Below are 22,802 nucleotides of genomic sequence, written 5' to 3' on the forward strand. Positions count from 1 at the left end.
TCCAACCATCCGTTTTCTATCGCACCTGTCCAAGATGTCGCCTTAATGGTAAAAAGTAATATATTTATTATTGGTTAAATTTAAAATAACAATGTTATTAAAAAGAGTAAGAGACTTTTTATACTCTTGAAAATGTTGGTCTTGTCAAGACCTGGACTATGGTGTGGTTTGTTTTGCCGTGGTGCAAAGCGATTGGAACGGACATGGCGTGAAGCTAATGACATCTTTAATCTTAACTCAAAAATATTACAAAAACAAAAGGTATAAACAAAAGGCGCTCTCAGTGGAGGTTAAAAACTTGGCTATGAAAACTAAAACTCGCACAATGGGAGAACTATGAACATAAAATAAAACTTACAAACGATGGCATGAAAAACGTACTTGGACCGAGAAAGAGCATGGATCATCGGCATGGATAACATAGGCGTGTAGGAGGTGATAGAGGGTGAGTAGAAGGTGACTGCCTGGCAACTGCAGGCTTAAATAGTGACCTGGTGATTGACAAAAGGTACATTGATTCAAGTAAACCAGGTGTGTGAGACGTGAAAACAGGTGAACTGATTGGTAGTCATGGAAACAAAAACAAACCAGGTGCGCAAAAACAGGAACTAATGGAGTCAAAAACAAAACAGAACATAACTAAACAGAACATGATCACAAAGAAATGACAGGTCTTACTTAAAAATGCACGCATTTAGTTGTATTCAGTGTTTAGAAAATATTATAGGGCTATCACGGAAATACATTTTGAAATATTTGGCTTTCATGGCTCTCTCAACCAAAAAGGTTCCCGACCCCTGCACTAGGGAAATTGTTCAACACGGTAGCTCAGTTTCAAAAGATGGAAAGAGTAAGGATAGGGAGAATAATGCAGGTATTATAGACTGACCATACCTCCTCTTTTGGGGGCCTGTCCGGGATGTCCGGGCGGGGTTTCTTAAATGCTTCAAATGTCAGGCGTTTTGAGTCAGGGTCGCGTGTATTTTCAATGTACGTCCAGGGCAGTGGTTCTTAACCTGGGTTCAATCGAACCCGAGGGGTTCGGCGGAGCCTCCGCCGCGGAGGTCCAGACACCCAACTCATCATGTAAAAAAAAAATTCTCCCTATCAGCGTATTATGGATACCCCCAAACAATGTTCCCTCTAATTTTCCATCCGATTTGCAGATGTGTAATTTGTTGTGGTTCATGCACACTTAATTTTGTGCAACATTGTCTTGAATTAGAAAAAAAAAAATGGTATTTTTTACTTAATATGCGCATTTTGGCAAATGCGCATATGAAACTGGCGGGGTTCTGTACTTCCAACAAGGTTAAGAACCACTGGTCCAGGGTTAAGACGGGGTTAAATACACACATGATAAAATAAACACTGATGGCGTATTGGTGCGTGCAAAACAGCAGCAGGCGGCTGTGGCCTGCTGGCCGGTTCTAATACTAATAAGATATTATCCCGGGGGCCATAGATCATTCATCCGCGGGCCGGGTCTGGCCTACGGGCCTTGACTTTGACACATAGGATATACACAATAATTAAAGTTCTCATCAATAAATAGTTAAGGAATTTATGGTTCGCCTGGAGATTATCTTTTGTTTTTGTTTTTTTATTAAATTTTTTTATCATGATTCTTCTTCTTTGTACTTTGTGAACACTTTGAACCGTTTCTTAAACACAGTGTGTGTGTGTGTGTGTGTGTGTGTGTGTGTGTGTGTGTGTGTGCGTGCGTGCGTGCGTGCGTGCGTGCGTGCGTGCGTGTGTACCTTTCATATGCGGACCGTTGAACAAGTTAGGACCGACATCATGGTCCCAATACGGAAAACCATTGCATCTGATAGAGAGCCAAATACTCGAGTCCGTGAACATTGCTCCCAAGTCAGGATTTTTTGTTGATTTAATGTGCATACAAATGTAAACATTGACAGGTGCAAAGGCAGCAATATCGGATAAAACGAGACTGCAGCTAAAGGACTTCCCTATTCATCCTCGAAAAAACCACCAGGTGAAAAGCAGAATTTTGTCATAATTTTGCCAAATAAAATTCCGATTATTATCATAATATTGCCAAAATTTAAAAAAATATATATATAATATTGTGACTTTTGTGAAGTAAATTACAACTCTTTTCATAAAATTGCCAACATTTTAATCTTTTCTGGTAAAATTGTGGCTGTTATTGAGTAAAATTCCAACTTTTTTCATAATATTACACAATTGTTCAGTTTTTCTTACAGAATTTTGACTTGCATTGAGTAAAATTACGACTTTTATTATAATACTGACAAAATTCAAAATTTTTCTTGAGACATTGTGACCTTTTTTTTGTGAAATTCCAACTCATTTTTCACAACAAGCTTCTTTATATTTGCATAACATGTACTGTGTATATTATTACCAAATACTCGAGTCCGTGAACATTGCTCCAAAGTCAGGATTTTTTTGTTGATTTAACGTGCATACAAATGTAAACATTGACAGGTGCAAAGGCAGCAATATCGGATAAAACGAGACGGCAGCTAAAGGACTTCCTTATTCATCCTCGAAAAAAACGCCAGGTGAAAAGCCGAATTTTGTCATAAATTTGCCAAGTAAAATTCCGATTATTATCATAATATTGCCAAAATTAAAAAATATATATATAAAATTGTGACTTTTGCCAAGTAAAATTCCGATTATTATCATAATATTGCCAAAATTAAAAAATATATATATAAAATTGTGACTTTTGTCAAGTGAAATTACACCTCTTTTCATAAAATTCCCAACATTTTAATCCTTTCTGGTAAAATTGTGACTGTTATTTAGTAAAATTCCAACTTTTTTCATAATATTACACAAATGTTCAGTTTTTCTTACAGAATTTTGACTTGCATTGAGTAAAATTACGACTTTTATCATAATACTGACAAAATTCAAAATTTTTCTTCAGACATTGTGACCTTTTTCTTGTGAAATTCCATCAAATTTTTCACAACAAGCATCTTTATGTTTGCATAGCATGTACTGTGTATATTATTAATGTTATAAATACATATTTTTATATATCTAGAAAGGGCGGTTCTAAAGAGGTAGGCATTTTTCCGCGGTCTCAAAAAGGTAAAGAATACGTGTGTGTGTGTGTGTGTGTGTGAGAGAGCGCCAAATACTCGAGTCCGTGAACATTGCTCCAAAGTCAGGATTTTTTGTTGATTTAATGTGCATACTAATGTAAACATTGACAGGTGCAAAGGCAGCAGTATCGGATAAAACGAGACGGCAGCTAAAGGACTTCCCTATTCATCCTCGAAAAAAACGCCAGGTGAAAAGCAAAATTTTGTCATGATTTTGCCAAGAAAAATTCAGATTATTATCATAATATTGCCAAAATAAAAATAAAAATAATTATAAAATTGTGACTTTTGGCGAGTAAAATTACAAGTCTTTTCATAAAATTGCCAACATTTTAATCTTTTCTGGTAAAATTGTGACTGTTATTGAGTAAAATTCCAACTTTTTTCATAATATTACACAAATGTTCAGTTTTTCTTACAGAATGTTGACTTGCATTGAGTAAAATTACGACTTTTATTATAATACTGACAAAATTCTACATTTTTCTTGAGACATTGTGACCTTTTTCTTGTGAAATTCCTACAAATTTTTCACAACAAGCTTTTTTATATTTGCATAGCATGTACTGTGTATATTATTAACGTTATAAATACATATCTTTATATATCTAGAAAGGGTGGTTCTAAAGAGGTAGGCATTTTTCGGCGGTCTCAAAAAGGTAGGAATACAAGTGTGTGTGTATGTGTGTGTGCCTTCCATAAGAGGACCGATGAACAAGTTAGGACCGACATCAAGGTCCTAATACGGAAAACCATTGCATCTGATAGAGAGCCAAATACTCGAGTCCATGAACATTGCTCCAAAGTCAGGATTTTTTGTTGATTTAACGTGCATACAAATGTAAACATTGACAGGTGCAAAGGCAGCAATATCGGATAAAACGAGACGGCAGCTAAAGGACTTCCCTATTCATCCTCGAAAAAACCGGCAGGTGAAAAGCAGAATTTTGTCATAATTTTGCCAGGTAAAATTCCGATTATTATCATAATATTGCCAAAATTAAAAAATATATATATAAATTTGTGACTTTTGTCAAGTGAAATTACAACTCTTTTCATAAAATTCCCAGCATTTTAATCCTTTCTGGTAAAATTGTGACTGTTATTGAGTAAAATTCCAACTTTTTTCATAATATTACACAATTGTTCAGTTTTTCTTACAGAATTTTGACTTGCATTGAGTAAAATTACGACTTCTATTATAATACTGACAAAATTCTACATTTTTCTTGAGACTTTGTGACCTTTTTCCATCAAAATTTTTCACAACAAGCTTTTTTATATTTGCATAACATGTACTGTGTATATTATTACCAAATATTCGAGTCCGTGAACATTGCTCCAAAGTCAGGATTTTTTTGTTGATTTGATGTGCATACAAATGTAAACATTGACAGGTGCAAAGGCAGCAGTATCGGATAAAACGAGACGGCAGCTAAAGGACTTCCCTATTCATGCTCAAAAAAACCGCCAGGTGAAAAGCAGAATTTTGTCATAATTTTGCCAAGTAAAATTCCGATTATTATCATAATATTGCCAAAATTTAAAAAAAATAATTATAAAATTGTGACTTTTGACAAGTAAAATAACAACTCTTTTCATAAAATAGCCAACATTTTAAAATTTTCTGGTAAAATTATGACTGTTATTGAGTAAAATACCAACTTTTTTCATAATATTACACAAACGTTCAGTTTTTCTTACAGAATTTTGACTTGCATTGAGTACAATTACGACTTTTTTCATGATACTGACAAAATTCTACATTTTTCTTGAGACATTGTGACCTTTTTCTTGTGAAATTCCAACAATTTTTTCACAACAAGCATCTTTATATTTGCATATATTTGTATATTATTAACGTTATAAATACATATCTTTATATATCTAGAAAGGTTGGTTCTAAAGAGGTAGGCATTTTTCGGCTGTCTCAAAAAGGTAAGGAATACAAGTGTGTGTGTGTGTGTGTGTGTGTGTGTGTGTGTGTGTGTGTGTGTGTGTGTGTGTGTGTGTGTGTGTGTGTGTGTGTGTGTGTGTGTGTGTGTTGAAAAGGAAGAGATTACAGTGGGAGAAAGAAGAGTTTGATTGACAGGAACATTAGTGGTGTGGGAGGAGGAGCTTTAGAAGGGAGGGAGAGCAGCCAACAAAAGACATTTGCAAATCCCGTCCTTCTTTTTTCTTCGCCGTCCAACCCACCTTTTGTTTTCAGACCTCGGTAAATCCGTCAGTCAGCTGTAAAGCGCAAAGGTGCAATTATGTCGTCCTGGCCGTGTCGCCGTCTGAGGTCTGTCATTAATGCTGTCATCACCAGAAAGACTCGTTAAGGGTTCACGTCACTTACTTGATTTAGTATTTATGTTGCCTGCTTTGTTTTCATGCTCGGCGTTATGCGAGCATTCTTTGCATTTATTTACCAATTTCTCCCCACCTTTTTTTTCCTTCTATGATAAGCATCCTATTTTTTTTTGTTTTATTCCATATTTTTATTATTACAGCTGAGAATATTTTGCCATGTACACTCACGGGCCATTTTATTAGGTACTCCTGCACACTCTCACTAGGTTATTTGTGTTTTCATTGACACCGTCAGGGATTTTTATGTCTTTTTCAATGTCGTTAAAAATACTGAACCAATGCAATAAAAGTATGAAAAAAAATCCATTAAATGGTGCTAATTTATTCTATTTATTTTTCTTTGACATGTTTATACATGTTCTTAAATGGAAGCAAAGATGCAAGATTGCCACCTTATATAATTCCTATATTGTTAAGTCGCAACACACTCAGTCTCTAATTAATCAGATCATTTTAAAATCAAACACAGGGAGGTCTTTTTTTTCCATCCTATTTTTTTTTTTTCTTTTATTGCATATTTTTATTATTACAGCTGGGAATATTTTGCCATGTACACTCACGGGCCATTTTATTAGGTACTCCTGCACACTCTCACTAGGTTATTTGTGTTTTCATTGACACTGTCAGGGATTTTTATGTCTTTTTAAATGTTGTTAAAAATACTGAACCAATGCTATAAAAGTATGAAAAAAATCCATTAAATGGTGCTAATTTTTTTTTTTTTTTTCATTTTCTTTGTCTTTCTTTGACATGTTTATACATGTTCTTAAATGGAAGCAAAGATGCAAGATTGCCACCTTATATAATTCCTATATTGTTAAGTCGCAACACACTCAGTCTCTAATTTGTTGCGATCTGCTGCTCAGATCTTCACGTGTTTGTTTTTTCATTCTCAGTCTGACCCGTTTATTTCCTGTTTTTGTCCATCACTATGGTTACACATCAGTCCACCTGTTAGTCTCGCCCCGCACACCTGCTACTAATTTTCACCCTCCTATTTAAGCTCACCTTTTCTGTTTACTCATTCTCGGATCCTAATTTGCCCACGCGCATCAGTGACGACTCTCATCATTCGTATGTATTTTCTCGCTAGCTCTCACGCCAAGCCACTTTATTGTCTAGCTTTCATGCTAAATGTTTTGTTTACTCTTTTGTGTCCTCGTACCAAGTTCTAGTTTTCCTTGTTTTATCCTAGCTTTCACGCTAGCGTCTTTTGTTTACTTTTTCTCTTTACACCAGTATTTTTGTTCATAGACTTTTGTTATTAAATACCCTTTATCTTACCTATGCTGTGTTCTGCTTCGACGCATCCACGGGAAAACCACACCGGCATTACAATGCCGAAGAAGAGTCTTCACAGTAGGATCCGAGCATCAAGTTGTTTTTCCGCGTCGAAACCACGGGAGGAACCCTTCGACTTAGGGTTGTGGTTGGAGCTCGTGGCTTGGGAGCAGGAAAGACTCGACTGTGGGCCTGAAGTCTCCTCCGAAGCCGTTCGCGCTGCCCCGAAGAAGCGGGGGGTCCAGTGGAGAGGTCCCCCGCGCGGCAGTAATGTTCCAGCACCACTTATTCCTCCCCATGGACACAGCAAGTTTCACCCCGTCCAGGATTCACCCGTCATTACCGGTAATCCTGCTTGTTTTTTTTCAAATCATTCCTTAAGCTGCCATGACACTTTTTCTGACACAAGCGATGACGTCAATTGGGGAACGCCCACCGGTGACGCAACACCGGCCTCTGTTGATGACATTTTTTCAGAAGATTTTTATATTGTGGACAGTAATTCTCATTCCCAACCTTTTTTGAATATCAATAACATTCATGACAAGATACAGAATTATCAGGATATTTTTTCTTATTATTCTAGTCAACCTCAGTCACCTAGTTTTTCTCCTACACCTCCTTTAAAACCTCATTCTCCGGCCAAGTCCAAGGTGTTTCCTCCCTTTTCTAAAGGAAATTCTGGACAAATTAAAGGGGAGGAGTCGGCCCGCCTCCAAGCCTCCCACCACCCTCCCTTAAGGTCAGTCCCTGACCACAGGGAACGGGTCTGGGATTCCCGTCTGGAGGGGGGGGCTACGGCCTATAGCTGTGTTGCGGAGGTAGGGCAGACGCTACCTCTTCTTAAAACTACTAAGCCTCCTAGACCTCCACCACCGGTGTTTACCCCTGTTATACCACTACGGCCTCCTAGACCTCCTCCACCGGTGTTCTCCCCGGTCAAGTCACGCCCTCTTAGACCTCCTCCACCTGTGTTCCGTCTGTGCCCTAGTTCTAGTTTTAGTCACAGTCTCTCTCAGAGTTCGAGTCCCAGCCTTCTTCGTAGCCCATGCTCTAGTCCTACTCGTAGACCGACTTGTAGACTGAGTCGTAGTCCAAGTCCTGGTCCGAGTTTCCGTTCTGATTCTAGTTGTAGTCCTAGTCTTTCTCGTAGTCGTCCTAGTTCCACTCGTAGACTGATCCGTAGTCCGAGTCCTGTTTCGAGTCCGGTCCCGAGTCTTGTTTCTTGCCTTTGTAATATTAGTACTGATTCCCCTCGTGGTCTTAGTCCGAACCCTAGTCCTTACCCAAGTTCTTGTCCGAGCCCCAGTGTTACTGTAAGTCCTAGTCTTTGTCCTAGTCCTTGCCCGAGCACCAGTTTGATTGTTAGTCCCAGTCCTTGCCCAAGCCCTAGTTTGACCGTTTGTCCTAGTTCTTGCCCAAGCCCTGGTATGACTGTAAGTCCTGGTCGTTGCCCAAGCCCTTCTCAAAGCACTAGTGTGATTGTAAGTCCTGGTCCTCTCTCAAGTCCTTGCCCGAGTCCTAGTGTTTGTCTTATCACTCATCATAGTCCTAGTCCTGCTCACAGCCAGTCCCCTAGTTCTCCTCGGCAGACCCCTGTGCCTGCTCCTCGGCTGAAGCCGACTCCTGCTCCTCGGCTGAAGCCGACTCCTGCTCCTCGGCTGAAGCCGACTCCTGCTCCTCGGCTGAAGCCGACTCCTGCTCCTCGGCTGAAGCCGACACCTGCTCCTCGGCCGAAGCCGACACCTGCTCCTCGGCTGAAGCCGACACCTGCTCCTCGGCTGAAGCCGACACCTGCTCCTCGGCTGAAGCCGACACCTGCTCCCAGTCTGGTTCTCACACCAGAAAATGTTTCTAGCCTTGTTCTCACGCCAGTTTCAGACTCTAAACTGGTTCTCACGCCAGCACAAACTCCAAGGCTGGAGCCCACTCCGGTACCAGCACCACGACAAGCACCGGTGCCAGCTCCGCGCCGCCAAGCACCGTCGACGACGGGGCTGGAGCCCACACCAGCGTCGACGACGGGGCTGGAGCCCACACCAGCGTCGACGACGGGGCTGGAGCCCACACCAGCGTCGACGACGGGGCTGGAGCCCACACCAGCGTCGACGACGGGGCTGGAGCCCACACCAGCGTCGACGACGGGGCTGGAACCCACACCAGCACCACCGACGACGACTCCTGCGGCTCCCAGGCCGCCTCCGACGACTCCTGCGGCTCCCAGGCCGCCTCCGACGACTCCTGCGGCTCCCAGGCCGCCTCCGACGACTCCTGCGGCTCCCAGGCCGCCTCCGACGACTCCTGCGGCTCCCAGGCCGCCTCCGACGACTCCTGCGGCTCCCAGGCCGCCTCCGACGACTCCTGCGGCTCCCAGGCCGCCTCCGACGACTCCTGCGGCTCCCAGGCCGCCTCCGACGACTCCTGCGGCTCCCAGGCCGCCTCCGACGACTCCTGCGGCTGCAGCACCCGCATCATCCTCGCCAGCTGCACTCGGGCCTGCTTTGGCTGCAGTCCCCGCACCCTCGTCTGCTGCTTCCAAGCCTGCTGGGATTTCGGTGCTGAGGCGTCGTCCACCTCGTCGACCACGGGCGTGGCCTCTGCGAGGTCATCCTCCTCGCCAGATACTCCCTCCTCCATGTCGGCCACGGATGTGGCCGTGCCCGGGTCGTCCGCCTCGCCGGGCACCTCATCCTGCGAGGCGGCCACTAATGTGGCCTTTTCGAGGTCGCCCGCCAAAACTTTTTCGGCAGCAGCGTTCCACCCGCCGCCGCCACATGATGTGTCCTCGGTGGATTCGGGGACATGCGATCTGGCGACCCTCCACCGTGGACTCCCTCCGCCCTCCCTTCGTTTGTGAACTTTCTGGTTTTGGGGAGGGGGTTCAAGTTTTGTTTGTTTTTTAAGACATCTGGTATCTGTCTTTTGTTGGGGGGGAATACTGTTGCGATCTGCTGCTCAGATCTTCACGTGTTTGTTTTTTCATTCTCAGTCTGACCCGTTTATTTCCTGTTTTTGTCCATCACTATGGTTACACATCAGTCCACCTGTTAGTCTCGCCCCGCACACCTGCTACTAATTTTCACCCTCCTATTTAAGCTCACCTTTTCTGTTTACTCATTCTCGGATCCTAATTTGCCCACGCGCATCAGTGACGACTCTCATCATTCGTATGTATTTTCTCGCTAGCTCTCACGCCAAGCCACTTTATTGTCTAGCTTTCATGCTAAATGTTTTGTTTACTCTTTTGTGTCCTCGTACCAAGTTCTAGTTTTCCTTGTTTTATCCTAGCTTTCACGCTAGCGTCTTTTGTTTACTTTTTCTCTTTACACCAGTATTTTTGTTCATAGACTTTTGTTATTAAATACCCTTTATCTTACCTATGCTGTGTTCTGCTTCGACGCATCCACGGGAAAACCACACCGGCATTACAATGCCGAAGAAGAGTCTTCACATAATTAATCAGATCATTTTAAAATCAAACACAGGGAGGTCTTTTTTTTCCATCCTATTTTTTTTTTTTCTTTTATTGCATATTTTTATTATTACAGCTGGGAATATTTTGCCATGTACACTCACGGGCCATTTTATTAGGTACTCCTGCACACTCTCACTAGGTTATTTGTGTTTTCATTGACACTGTCAGGGATTTTTATGTCTTTTTAAATGTCGTTGAAAATACTGAACCAATGCTATAAAAGTATGAAAAAAATCCATTAAATGGTGCTAATTTTTTTTATTTTTTTTTTTCATTTTCTTTGTCTTTCTTTGACATGTTTATACATGTTCTTAAATGGAAGCAAAGATGCAAGATTGCCACCTTATATAATTCCTATATTGTTAAGTCACAACACACTCAGTTTCTAATTAATCAGATAATTTTAAAATCAAACACAGGGAGGTCTTTTTTTTCCATCCTATTTTTTTTTTTCTTTTATTCCTAATTTTTATTACGACAGCTGGGAATATTTTGCCATGTACACTCACGGGCCATTTTATTAGGTACTCCAGCACAATCTAACTATTTATTGACACCGTCAGGGAAGTGTATGTTTGTTCTTTTTAAATTTTGTTTGAAAAAAAAAATACTGAACCAATGCTATTAAAGTATGAAAAAAAATCTATTAAATGGTGCTAATTTAGTTTTTTTTTTTTTTTCATTTTCTTTGACTTTCTTTGACATGTTTATACATTTTCTTAAATGGAACCAAAGATGCAAGATTCCTATATTGTTAAGTCGCAACACACTCAGTCTCTAATTAATCAGATCATTTTAAAATTAAATGCAAGGAGGCCTTTTTTTTCCATATATGATAAGCATCCGATTTTTTTTTCTTTAATTACATATTTTTATTATTACAGCTGGGAATATTTTGCCATGTACACTCACGGGCAATTTTATTAGGTACTCCTGCACAATCTAACGAGGTTATTTGTGTTTTCATTGACACCGTCAGGGATTTTTATGTCTTTTTAAATGTTGTTAAAAATACTGAACCAATACTATAACAGTATGAAAAAAATCCATTATATGTTGCTAATTTAGTTTTTTATTTTTCTATTTTCTTTGTCTTTCTTTGACATGTTTATTTATGTTCTTAAATGGAACCAAAGATGCAAGATTGCCACCTTATATAATTCCTACATTAATAAGTTGCGACATACTCAGTCTCCAATTAATCAGATCATTTTGAAATCAAACGCTAGGAGGCCTTTTTTTTTTTTTGCATCCATGATAAGCATCCTATTTTTTTTTTCTTTAATTCCATATTTTTATTATTACAGCTGGGAATATTTTGCCATGTACACTCACAGGCCATTTTATTTGTTAGTCCTGCACAATCTCACTAGGTTATATGTGTTTTCATTGACACCGTCAGGGAGTTTTATGTCTTTTTAAATGTTGTTAAAAATACTGAACCAATGCTATAAAAGTATTAAATGTTGCCAATTAATTTTTTTATTTTTTTCCTTTTCTTTTACATGTTTAAACATGTTCTTAAATGGAACCAAAGCTGCAAGATTGCCACCTTATATAATTCCTATATTATTAGATATACTCAGTCATAATATACTTAGGCTCTAATTAATCAGATCATTTTAAAATCAAACACAAGGAGGCCTTTTTTTTTTTTTACATCTAGCGACTGCTAGGATAAGCAGTGATCATAACCATCCTGTTTCTTTCTTTTATTTTATATTTTAATAAGCGGTAGAAAATGGATGGAAATGGATGGAAATGGATTATTACCGCTGGGTAATCTTTAGCAATGTACACTCACAGGCCATTTTATTAGGTACTCCTGCACAATCTAACTCGGTTCTTTGTGGTTTTATGTGTTTTCATTTCACGTTTGTTCTTCGTAGATCTTCGTTAAAAAATACTGGACCATCCATCCATCCATTTTCTACCGCTTATTCCCTTTCGGGGTTGCGGGGGGCGCTGGCGCCTATCTCAGCTACAATACTACAGAAATATGACAAAAATCCATTGAGTTTTTTTTTGTCTTGCGATTTAATATCCATTTTTCACCGTAATAAAAAAAGGTGATTTTACACATTTTCCTCCTAAATCTCAAATGTGACGTTCCTACTTTTGTGTGGCAGGAATGTGACCAGGTTCATATCGACGACGTGGCGTCAGACGATAATGGACAGGACTTGAGGTAAAAAAAAAAATTGGATTTTTGGACATTTTCAGTTTATTGGAATGATTTTATGCTGACAGAGCTTTATTTTTACACACTTGACCTTTTCCATAAGCTGCTACCAATACTCTGCAGCAAGACAATGTAAAGCTTAGAGCGCCCCCGTGTGGAGAACTGAGGAAATTACACATGAACTACCCTTTTTTTACACACATATATATATATATATATATATATATATATATATATATATATATATATCTGTTCCAACAGTTAGGGCAGGGGTCGGGAACCTTTTTGGCTGAGAGAGCCATGAAAGCCAAATATTTTAAAAACGTATTTCCGTGAGAGCCATATCATATTTTGGTAATACTTTGATATAGGGAACATATTCACCATTAATCAGTTGCTTATTAACATGCAAATGTGTAACATATTGGCTCTTAATTAGTCATTTTTAAGTACTTATTAATGCCTTTTTCTGCATGGCCTTATCTTACAAGCAATAAGCCATTAACTAAGAGTCTTCCCTCAATAACCTCAGAATTATTGCTTATTAATAACCCTAACCCTTATATGGTCCCCTAGTGTCCAAATAACTCTTAATTAAGTCTTTGTTACTTAGAATATGTTTCCCATACTAAAGTGTTACCAATATTTTTTAACACTGAATACAACTAAATGTGTGCATTTTTAAGTTGGACTAACAAATTTTAGAGTATAATAAGTCTCTTATTTTTTTAATAACATTGTTATTCTGAAGCTAACAAATAATAAATAAAATACTTCGTACCATAAATGCGACTTCTTGGATTGATGGAATAAAATGCATGAGAATGTTTTTTAATTTTGAACGTTATTTTTAACCCCGTGATTACCAGCGGAATCATTAATTACTTATCGTGTTAAGCAATGTCAGTTAAGATTTATCAGAGAGCCAGATGCAGTCATCAAAAGAGCCACATCTGGCTCTAGAGCCGCAGGTTCCCTACCCCTGAGTTAGGGGGCAATTTGTGGCCCATCGCGTGATTTTTCTATATTTAAAAATATTTAAAAAATACAGCTTTTTTTAGCATTTACAACAAAAAATGTAAGTATCCCCCATATCCATCCATCCATTTTCTACCGCTTATTCCCTTTCGGGGTCGCGGGGGGCGCTGGCGCCTATCTCAGCTACAATCGGGCGGAAGGCAGGGTACACCCTGGACAAGTCGCCACCTCATCACAGGGCCAACACAGATAGACAGACAACATTCACACTCACATTCACACACTAGGGCCAATTTTAGTGTTGCCAATCAACTTATCCCCAGGTGCATGTCTTTGGAAGTGGGAGGAAGCCGGAGTACCCTAGAGGGGGGGGGTTGCCCACATCTGAGGTCCTCTCCAAGGTTTCTCATAGTCAGCATTGTCGCTGGCGTCCCACTGAATGTGAATTCTCCCTGCCCACTGGGTGTGAGTTTTCCTTGCCCTTTTGTGGGTTCTTCCGAGGATGTTGTAGTCGTAATGATTTGTGCAGTCCTTTGAGACATTTGTGATTTGGGGCTATATAAATAAACATTGATTGATTGATTGAACCCACGCATTCACGGGGAGAACATGCAAACTCCACACAGAAAGATCCCGAGCCTGGATTTGAACCCAGGACTGCAGGACCTTCGTATTGTGAGGCAGACGCACTAACCCCTCTGCCACCGTGAAGCCCATATTCTTAGATTTTTCAGCATGCAGGACTGTATGGAAAAAAGTTAGAAAAAGTGCGGACACCCTCGTTCTATAACTCTGTTTGTCAACCACTGTGCCGCGGCACGAGTGTGCCGTGAGATACAGTCGGGTGTTTCTGTGACAATGCACAGAAACATTGAGCTCAAAACAGATATGTTCTGTACTAGATTATAGCTAAATAGCTCATTTCCATCTGCAGGGCAACCTAAATTAAATTATACAATAATCATGCATTATGACGATAAAATCATATCATCGCATGTAATCAAATTAAAAAAAAGTCATAAAATGCCCTTTCATGGACACATACTTAATATACAATACAACCACACCTCATTTACACCATCACACAAAGACAATACAGGCTCTTGTTCACATCTGTCATCATTTGTAAAGAAATAAGCATGATTTTAACAGACGCACCTCACGATTTACAACAAAAATTCAGTTATGGAAAAATATATAGTGGCCACCTTATTGACCGTGTGAGCAGCTTTGATTGCTCAGAAGCCACTTTTCAACTTCAACTGTGAATGAAGCGTAATCTGTTAGACTTTTCAAGATTGTTGTGAAGTCGTTCCATTCCTTTTCTGGCTTTATATGAAAAGGGTTTAAAATATTTTTCTGCAAACCAGTATTTAAAGTCCGCAAATTATGTGTTGTTGTTGAGTGTCGGTGCTGTCGAGAGCTCGGCAGAGTAGCCGTGTAATACTCTTCCATATCAAAAAGGTGGCAGCAGGTAGCTAATTGCTTTGTAGATGTCGGAAACAGCGGGGGGCAGCGTGCAGGTAAAAAAGGTATTTAATGCTTAAACCAAAAATAAACAAAAGGTGAGTGCTGCTAAGAAAAGTCATTGAAGTTTAGGGAAGGCTATGCAGAACGGAACTAAAACTGAACTGGCTACAAAGTAAACAAAAACAGAATGCTGGACGACAGCAAAGACTTACTGCGGCGTCCACAATGTACATCCGAACATGACATGACCATCAACAAGGTCCCCACAAAAATGGATAAAAACAACTCAAATATCCGTGATTGCTAAAACAAAGCAGATGCGGGAAATATCTCTCAAAGGAAGACATGAAACTGCTAAAGGAAAATACCAAAAATAGAGAGAAAGCCACCAAAATAGGAGCGCAAGACAATAAGAAAAACATTACACACAGGAACACAGCATCCATCCATCCATCCATCCATTTTCTACCGCTTATTCCCTTTCGGGGTCGCGGGGGGCGCTGGCGCCTATCTCAGCTACAATCGGGCGGAAGGCGGGGTACACCCTGGACAAGTCGCCACCTCATCGCAGGGCAGGAACACAGCAAAAAACTCAAAATAAGTCAGGGGGTGATGTGACAATACACCTACTTTGAGACAAAAGCTATAGTGATGCATGCTTGGTTATGCTTTAAAGTCATATCCAAAAATTGCGACTTTTTACTGTCAACTGAGTTTCGTTTTTTAATGATTTTGGCCTCCGCATTTTTTCAACGCAAAAAAATGTGCCCCGGCTCAAAAAAAACGGTTGAAAACCACGGTTTTAACTTGTGATTGTGATTCCTGCAGCACGTACAATTTCCTGACCGACGGCTTCCAGAGCCCAGCGGGGGCCGGATCATTGTGTCTGGGCTCGGGGGTCCATGGCGGGGTGGACTGGATGAGGAAGCTGGCTTTCCGATACCGGAGGGTCAAAGAGATTTACAACACTTACAAGAATAATGTCGGGGGTAAGTGTGTGAAAGTCTGGGTATATTGCAGTAAAATTTTTCATTGGCTGGGGGGGAAAAAAAAGTATCATGCTAATGCACGTAGACTTAAGTCCGGGGTGTCAAACAAGCGGCCCGTGAACAGGTTTAAACCGGCCTGCGGCCTGCAAGATGAGTTTGCTAAGTATAAAAATGAGCTGGAATTTTTTTTATTGAAAGAAACTGCAGTTCTAAATGCGTCCACTGGATGTTGCAATAGCATTTTTTTTTTTTTTTTTTTTTTTTTTTTTTTTGCCATAGCAATTTGAGTGCAACCCACGTCACACATGACAGTTTTTAAACATGAAGTGTCAGCTGACTTTAAGCACCCTGCTAAGCCAATCAGCGCAGGTGCAAGCAATCAGCTGCTGCTGTTGCGGCTGGCAGCGGATGGCGGCAGACTGATGCAGTATCAATGCACAATACCTTCTTTCCTTAAGAATTATCCAATCAAAGGGTAAAATAAAAAAAAACATGACCATCATTTACGTAGTTAGACGAAAGCGAGTTGCGCACCCTGAACTCCATTGTAAAAATGTGTGCTTAAAGGCCTACTGAAATGAGATTTTCTTATCCAAACGGGGATAGCAGGTCCATTCTATGTGTCATACTTGATCATTTCGCGAAATTGCCATATTTTTGCTGAAAGGATTTAGTAGAGAACATCGACGATTAAGTTCGCAACTTTTGGTCGCTAATAAAAAAGCCTTGCCTGTACCGGAAGTAGCAGACGATGTGCACGTGACGTCACTGGTTGTGGAGCTCCTCACATCTGAACATTGTTTACAATCATGGCCACCAGCAGCGAGAGCGATTCGGACCGAAAAAGCGACGATTTCCCCATTAATTTGAGCGAGGATGAAAGATTCGTGGATGAGGAAAGTGAGAGTGAAGAACTGGAAAAAAAAAAAAAAAAAAAAAAAAAGACAAGGGCAGTGGGAGCGATTCAGATGTTATTAGACACATTTGCAAGGATAATTTTGGAACATCCCGTATCTGCTTATTGTGTCACTAGTGTTTTAAGTGAGGTTATATGGTCGTACTTGTACAACCTGAAGGTCGGCCCCGCACCTTTCTTCAGCACCAGTCGACAAGTGGTTGCGAGGCCCATCTCTGCCATTCGCAAGGGACCCTTTCCGAAACACGATCTTTAAAAATGATCGCTGCATAATACACTGTACTTTGTGTGTGTGGTCCAATCCAACCATGTTCGCTTGACATCTCTGCTCCATAGTAAAGCTTGACCGTCATCTTTCGGGAATGTAAACAATGAAACACCGGCTGTGTTTGTGTTGCTAACGGTGGCCGCAATACAACGCTTCCCACCTACAGCTTTCTTCTTTGAACAAATTGCAAAAGATTCAGCAACACAGATGTCCATAACACTGTGGAATTATGTGATGAAAACAGACGACTTATAGCTGGGAACGGTGCTGGAACAAAATGTCCTCTACAATGCGTGACGTCACGCTCACGCGTCATCATACCGCGACATTTTAGCATTATACTTCCGCGCGAAATTTAAAATTGCAATTTAGTAAACTAAACCGGCCTTATTGAAATGTGTTGCAATGTTAATATTTCATCATTGATATATAAACTATAAGACTGCGTGGTCGGTAGTAGTGGGTTTCAGTAGGCCTTTAAGGTTTAATGCCTCTGTAAATACACTGAGATTGTTTTTAAACTGCAGCAATTCTTTTCCTCAGAATTTTCAACTAACTTGAAGTGTTCTGCCCATAGAATTAATCGCAAAATGTACATTTTCATCTTGTTCTTGTTCAATTTTTGATCGAAGCAAAACAAAGAAAACAATCTGAAGTTTGTTTTTATTTTTAAGTTATTATGCTGTGTAAATAGACTTTCCTCCTTGCCGCCCCTGAGCTAAAACTAGTTTGACACCCCTGACTTAAGTCCATTAAATGTGTATTTGTTCGTATGATTACTATGCTAATGCTGCCCCCTGGTGGACAGGTCTGCTGGGCAGCCCAAAGCGGGAGGAGTGGCTGCAGCTGAGGAGGGAGATGGAGGTCCTCACCGACCTCTGGCTGACCCAAGCTCTCAAAGCTCTGGCCCTCATTAGCACCAGGTAGGTTCATCATCTTATCTCCCGTAAAAAATGCTTTAATTTTTACCGAGGCATTTATTTACCTAACAAAATGGGGGACGATGTGAAATCTGACACGAGAACACCGGATTTCTTAGCTTTAGCAATTATTTGTAGAGCATGGTAAAGTGTAAAATGTCATTTATCGACAAGTATATTGCACAACACGGCAGCAACAGAACCAATGTTGTAAATCAGTAAGGAGCAAACTGCTGAGTTCATTTGTAAACAACATGCAAATACTGCATTTTAAAGCGCTTCCAAAGGTAGATAAAGCGCCATTCTCTACTGCCATCTTGTGGGGTTAAATGAAGCTACATCAGGAGGTTGCCTTAAATCAGAGGTCGGCAACTTAAAATGTTGAAAGAGCCATATTGCACCAAAAAAAGGAGGCGAAACAAAATTTACAGCTTTATATAAGTGTTATTATGACGTCTATATTAGCCAAATCAGCCTACTATGAAACGCTGACGCAGATTTTCGTTGACAGAAATGTTGTATTTGAATTTTTACTCATTTTTGCAACATTGGAAATCATCAGTAAAATGGAGGCTTCTCACAGGATGAGATAATAACTGGAAATTGACTAGCTTATAATGGAAACGGCAGGCTGTCTGTCATCTTCTAATGGATTAATTACAATCTTTGCAAGCTGGCTAACGTTTGCTGTGGTCTGGAACAACATGGCACGCAAACAACTGTGAGGAATGCAGCCAATATTGCATACAGTTAATGTGTCCACAGAGGACATGAGTGAAACAAATTAAATGAGCTCAAATAAACCTACAAACGAGGCATAATGATGCAATATGTGCATACAGCTAGCCTAAAATATCATGTTAGCATTGATTAGCTTGCAGACATGGATTGACCAAACATGCCTGATAAGCACTCCAGCAAATCAATAAAAATCAACAAAGCTCACCGTTGTGCATTCACACACAGTATAAAACATTTGGTGGACAAAATGAGACAAAGAAGGAGTGGCATAAAACAACGTCGGAGGAAGTTGTAATTGTAAACAAACAATGGTGAGTTCAAGGATCGCTGAAAATACTGTACTACGACAAAACGGTGTTTGCCAAATACTCTCATCAGTGAAGCGTGTGTAACATAAACAGTGTCAGAGTTAGTGGGTGACGAACCCCAAGATGCAGAGAGAGAGGCAGGCGTTAAGTCAGGAAACATGGTTTAATAAAACACTAAGACAAAACCACACAAAAAGGGCACAACAAAAAGCGCGCACGAGGCGGATAACAAACTAAGAGAGCTAGCATGGGAGCGAGAAAACAAAAGGGCCTAGCGCAGAAGCTAGCGGGTGGCGAGCAGGAAAACAGAAGTCGTTACGTGTAGCTTAAAGACAAATTGGAAGCAGGAAACAAAAGACAGTAAGCTACAAACTCCTACCGAAATATAGCTTACCGCTACGCTGCAATGGCACGACACGACAGGAGCGACAATACAGAAGTGACCACAATCCAGCACTGACTGGAGGAACAAACCAGATACAAATACGAGCGGGCTGATTGACACCAGGTGTGGCCAGGTGCCAATCAGCCGCAGCTGAGGGGAAACAGCACTCAGGGAGAAAGACAGGAAATACTACACACACACAGGAAAAACTAAAACACAATCAAACTGTCGGGGACAAGCCTGACAAACAGTGGGATTTCCGATAATTAGAAAGGTTTGTTCTCCTACAGAAAATATGTCGAAACATTTTTTTTTTCCTCCATCTTTTTCCATTTCCACACATCTCTGAAAGAGTAGCGAGCCACAGAAATGCGGGACCCCCGCCTTAGATGAAAAGTGGCAGAGCAATTATGGCAGGGGGTGCCCATTACGTCGATCGCGAGCTACCAGTCGACCGCGGGGGGTGTGTCAGTCGATCTCCAGCCAGGCTTTTTAAAAAAAATAGACCTAAAAATTAGTGATCATCAATCTTCATCAAGACGTCACTTAAATGACATTCACGGTACCGGAGGGTCTTGTGAGATGACGCTGGCTGCTGCAAGATCATTATTATTAAAATATGACCGAGAGGAAGGCGAGAAACACTTTTTATTTCAACAGACTCTCGCGCCGTACCTTCCGTCAAAACTCTAAAGGCCGACTGCACATTTCCTATCTTCACAATAAAAGCCCTGCTTCATGCTGCCTGCGCTAACTAAATACAGAGTCTCAGAAAACTGGCGTGCACAAGCGATCCCTCAGAAAGCTGGCGTGCACATCACTTGTATATGCCAGCTTTCCAAGACTCTTATTTTGTTAGCACAGGCAGCATGAAGCAGGGCTTTTATTGTGAAGATAGGAAATGTGCAGTCGGCCTTTAGAGTTTTGACGGAAGCGACGGCGCGAAAGTCTGTTGAAATAAAAAGTGTTTCTCGCCTTCCTCTCTGTCATTTTTTCATAATAATGAACTGGCAGCAGCCAGCATCATCTCACAAGACCCTCGGGTGCCGTGAATGTCAATCAAGCAAGCTACGGAATTTTCCGCCAATGTTTTTCTTGTAAAGTGTATGAAAGCTGGATGAATTAGATGCCAAAAACCAACCACTTTCATGTGGTATTGTACAGAAAGGACAACTTTTTTTCTCCTCCATTTGAAAATGTGGGCGTTATCATCATTACTGTCTGATTCCAATCAATGCAAGTCATCAGAATCAGGTAATACACCAACTTATATTCTTTTCTTCGTGAAAGAAAGACATCTATATGTGTTACACATGCTTGTATTATCATTAAACACATTTAACTTGTTTACAAAAATGTCTCTTTCATAAATAAATAAATATAAATGATATATATAAATGAGGTAGATCCCCTCGAGTTGGTCAATTGAAAAGTAGCTCGCCTGCAGAAAAAGTGTGGGCACCCCTGAATTGTGGTAATTAATAAAGGACTACCAATTTGGAAACTAATCAATTAAGGCTCTTTTGTGGAATTTGGCTAAGCAGATGTGCATTTTTTCAATGTTTGTATGGTAATGATGGCATCGTCGTTTCACAAAAAAAAAATCCTCTTTGGCAAATGTATTATAAGGAGAAAAGACTTTATAGTAAGTTTCTAGGTTAAAAAAACAAGCTGCTCCATAACCCATCCATTTTCTACCGCTTGTCCCTCCCGGATCGCAGGGGGCTGCACTCGGGCGGACAGGTGGCCACCTCTTCGCAGAACCAACACAGATAGACATTTTTTTTCTTTTTAAAGTTGAATTCACAATGTGTCATTGAGCCTCCATAAACACGCAAGGGGCAAGGGTAAACAAAATAAATGCCCTGTCATTTGTCCGTCAGGCGCAGAGAAGAGCAAACGGCCTATTAAAGGCACATCAAAAGATACCGGTAGGGCGGTATTGTCTCAAATATATACAACTTACTAAAGTATACCGGTATTAAGTATAATACGGGTATATCGCGACCGTCCTAATATGACCTAAACCAAAAAACCTTCCCTAGTCTGAGGGCGCTCCGCACCATCACTAGCCCCGTTCTCTCCTCCTTCTCCCCTTTTATACAGCGAGAGGAGAGACATTAATCGTGTACAGGTGCGCGATCCACACACCTGATCTCGTTCGTGGCGTCGCTACCGGTACGCCCCGCCTCGCCGCTCGCTCGCCATCCCTGCCTCCTCGCCGCCATCGTGCCCTGCCTCTCTGTCGGACCCTCAGCTCCGCCTCTCCACAAATACCTTTTGACATATCAGGGCCATTTAATGATGCCTTGACAAGAAATTATTGCATATGGCATCTTTAAGGAGGTCTTCACGGAAGTAAACAAGGTAGAAGTCGATCATTCACATTATTACATACTCATAATATCCAATTAAATTTTGTATAGACATTATATTGTCATAATATACAAACATATACTACACATGTACAGGTTATATCTATATGTTAAAAAAAGTTGTCTCTTTTCATCGCATAATTACACAGTATTCTGGACTTCTGTGTTGCTGAATCTTTTGCAATTTGTTCAATTAATAATGGAGACGTCAAAGAAGAATGCTGTTGGTGGAAAGCGGTGGATTGCAGTAGCCTTTAGCACCGAAACACCGCCGGTGTTTCTTTGTTTGTTGCGAAGCTTTGAGACAGAGCGGTCAAGCGAACATTATTCTCTACGTCAACCAGCAAGTTTTTGGATGGGAAAATTGTGATATTAAGTCGGGTATTACCGGAGACTTAATTGGATTATGGGACCTCCTCCTGTAGCTGTCAAAAAGGCAGCTGTGATCTTGGCTCCTCGGCTTCTCTCAGAGACACTGGCGGCCATCCGACTTTCAGGTATGACAGTATAATCTCACTAAAATACTATTAACACAATAAGCAGTTAAGGGATTTTCCAGAATTATCCTAGTAAATGTGTCTAATTACATCTGAAACGCGCTCACTGTCGCCGCTGTCACGCCAAATTTCTTCCCTCTACAAAAACCTCCCCCCCATTTACTTCCGGGGTCATGATTAATACGGATGTTTTGTTAATGCTATATTATAAAAATATAATGCTATATTTTAAAAATACAGACGTGTTGTTAACGCTATATTATAAAAAAAAAAAATTAAAACTGAAAAAAACAATTTACAAACACAAGCTATGGGATGACGTAAGAGGAAACGTGACCCCGGAAATAAATGTGTCATCCCATAGCTTGTGTTTGTAAATAGTTTTTTGAATTTTATTTTTTATAATATAGCGTTAACAAAACGTCCGTATTTTTATAATATAGCGTTATATTTTTATAATATAGCGTTAACAAAATGTCTGTATTAATCATGACCCCGGAAGTAAATGGGGAGGAAGGTTTTTGTAGGAGGGGAAGAAATTTGGCGTGACACCGC

At 40.5% G+C, this 22,802-nt stretch overlaps 1 protein-coding gene across 4 annotated transcripts in view; it reads left to right on the forward strand.

Moving 5' to 3' along the window:
• eya2 (EYA transcriptional coactivator and phosphatase 2) overlaps positions 1–22,802 on the forward strand; it is a 91,575-nt gene that overhangs the window by 65,053 nt on the left and 3,720 nt on the right. For all 4 annotated transcript variants that reach the window (XM_061889581.1, XM_061889591.1, XM_061889598.1 and 1 more), the window contains 3 exons: positions 12,348–12,406; positions 15,677–15,837; positions 17,830–17,944. In XM_061889581.1, coding sequence (XP_061745565.1) covers positions 12,348–12,406; positions 15,677–15,837; positions 17,830–17,944 — 335 coding nt within the window. The remainder of the gene's footprint in view (positions 1–12,347; positions 12,407–15,676; positions 15,838–17,829; positions 17,945–22,802) is intronic.

This window comes from Nerophis ophidion, linkage group LG02, assembly GCF_033978795.1.
Source record: "Nerophis ophidion isolate RoL-2023_Sa linkage group LG02, RoL_Noph_v1.0, whole genome shotgun sequence".
In the NCBI taxonomy this organism is placed as follows: domain Eukaryota; kingdom Metazoa; phylum Chordata; class Actinopteri; order Syngnathiformes; family Syngnathidae; genus Nerophis; species Nerophis ophidion.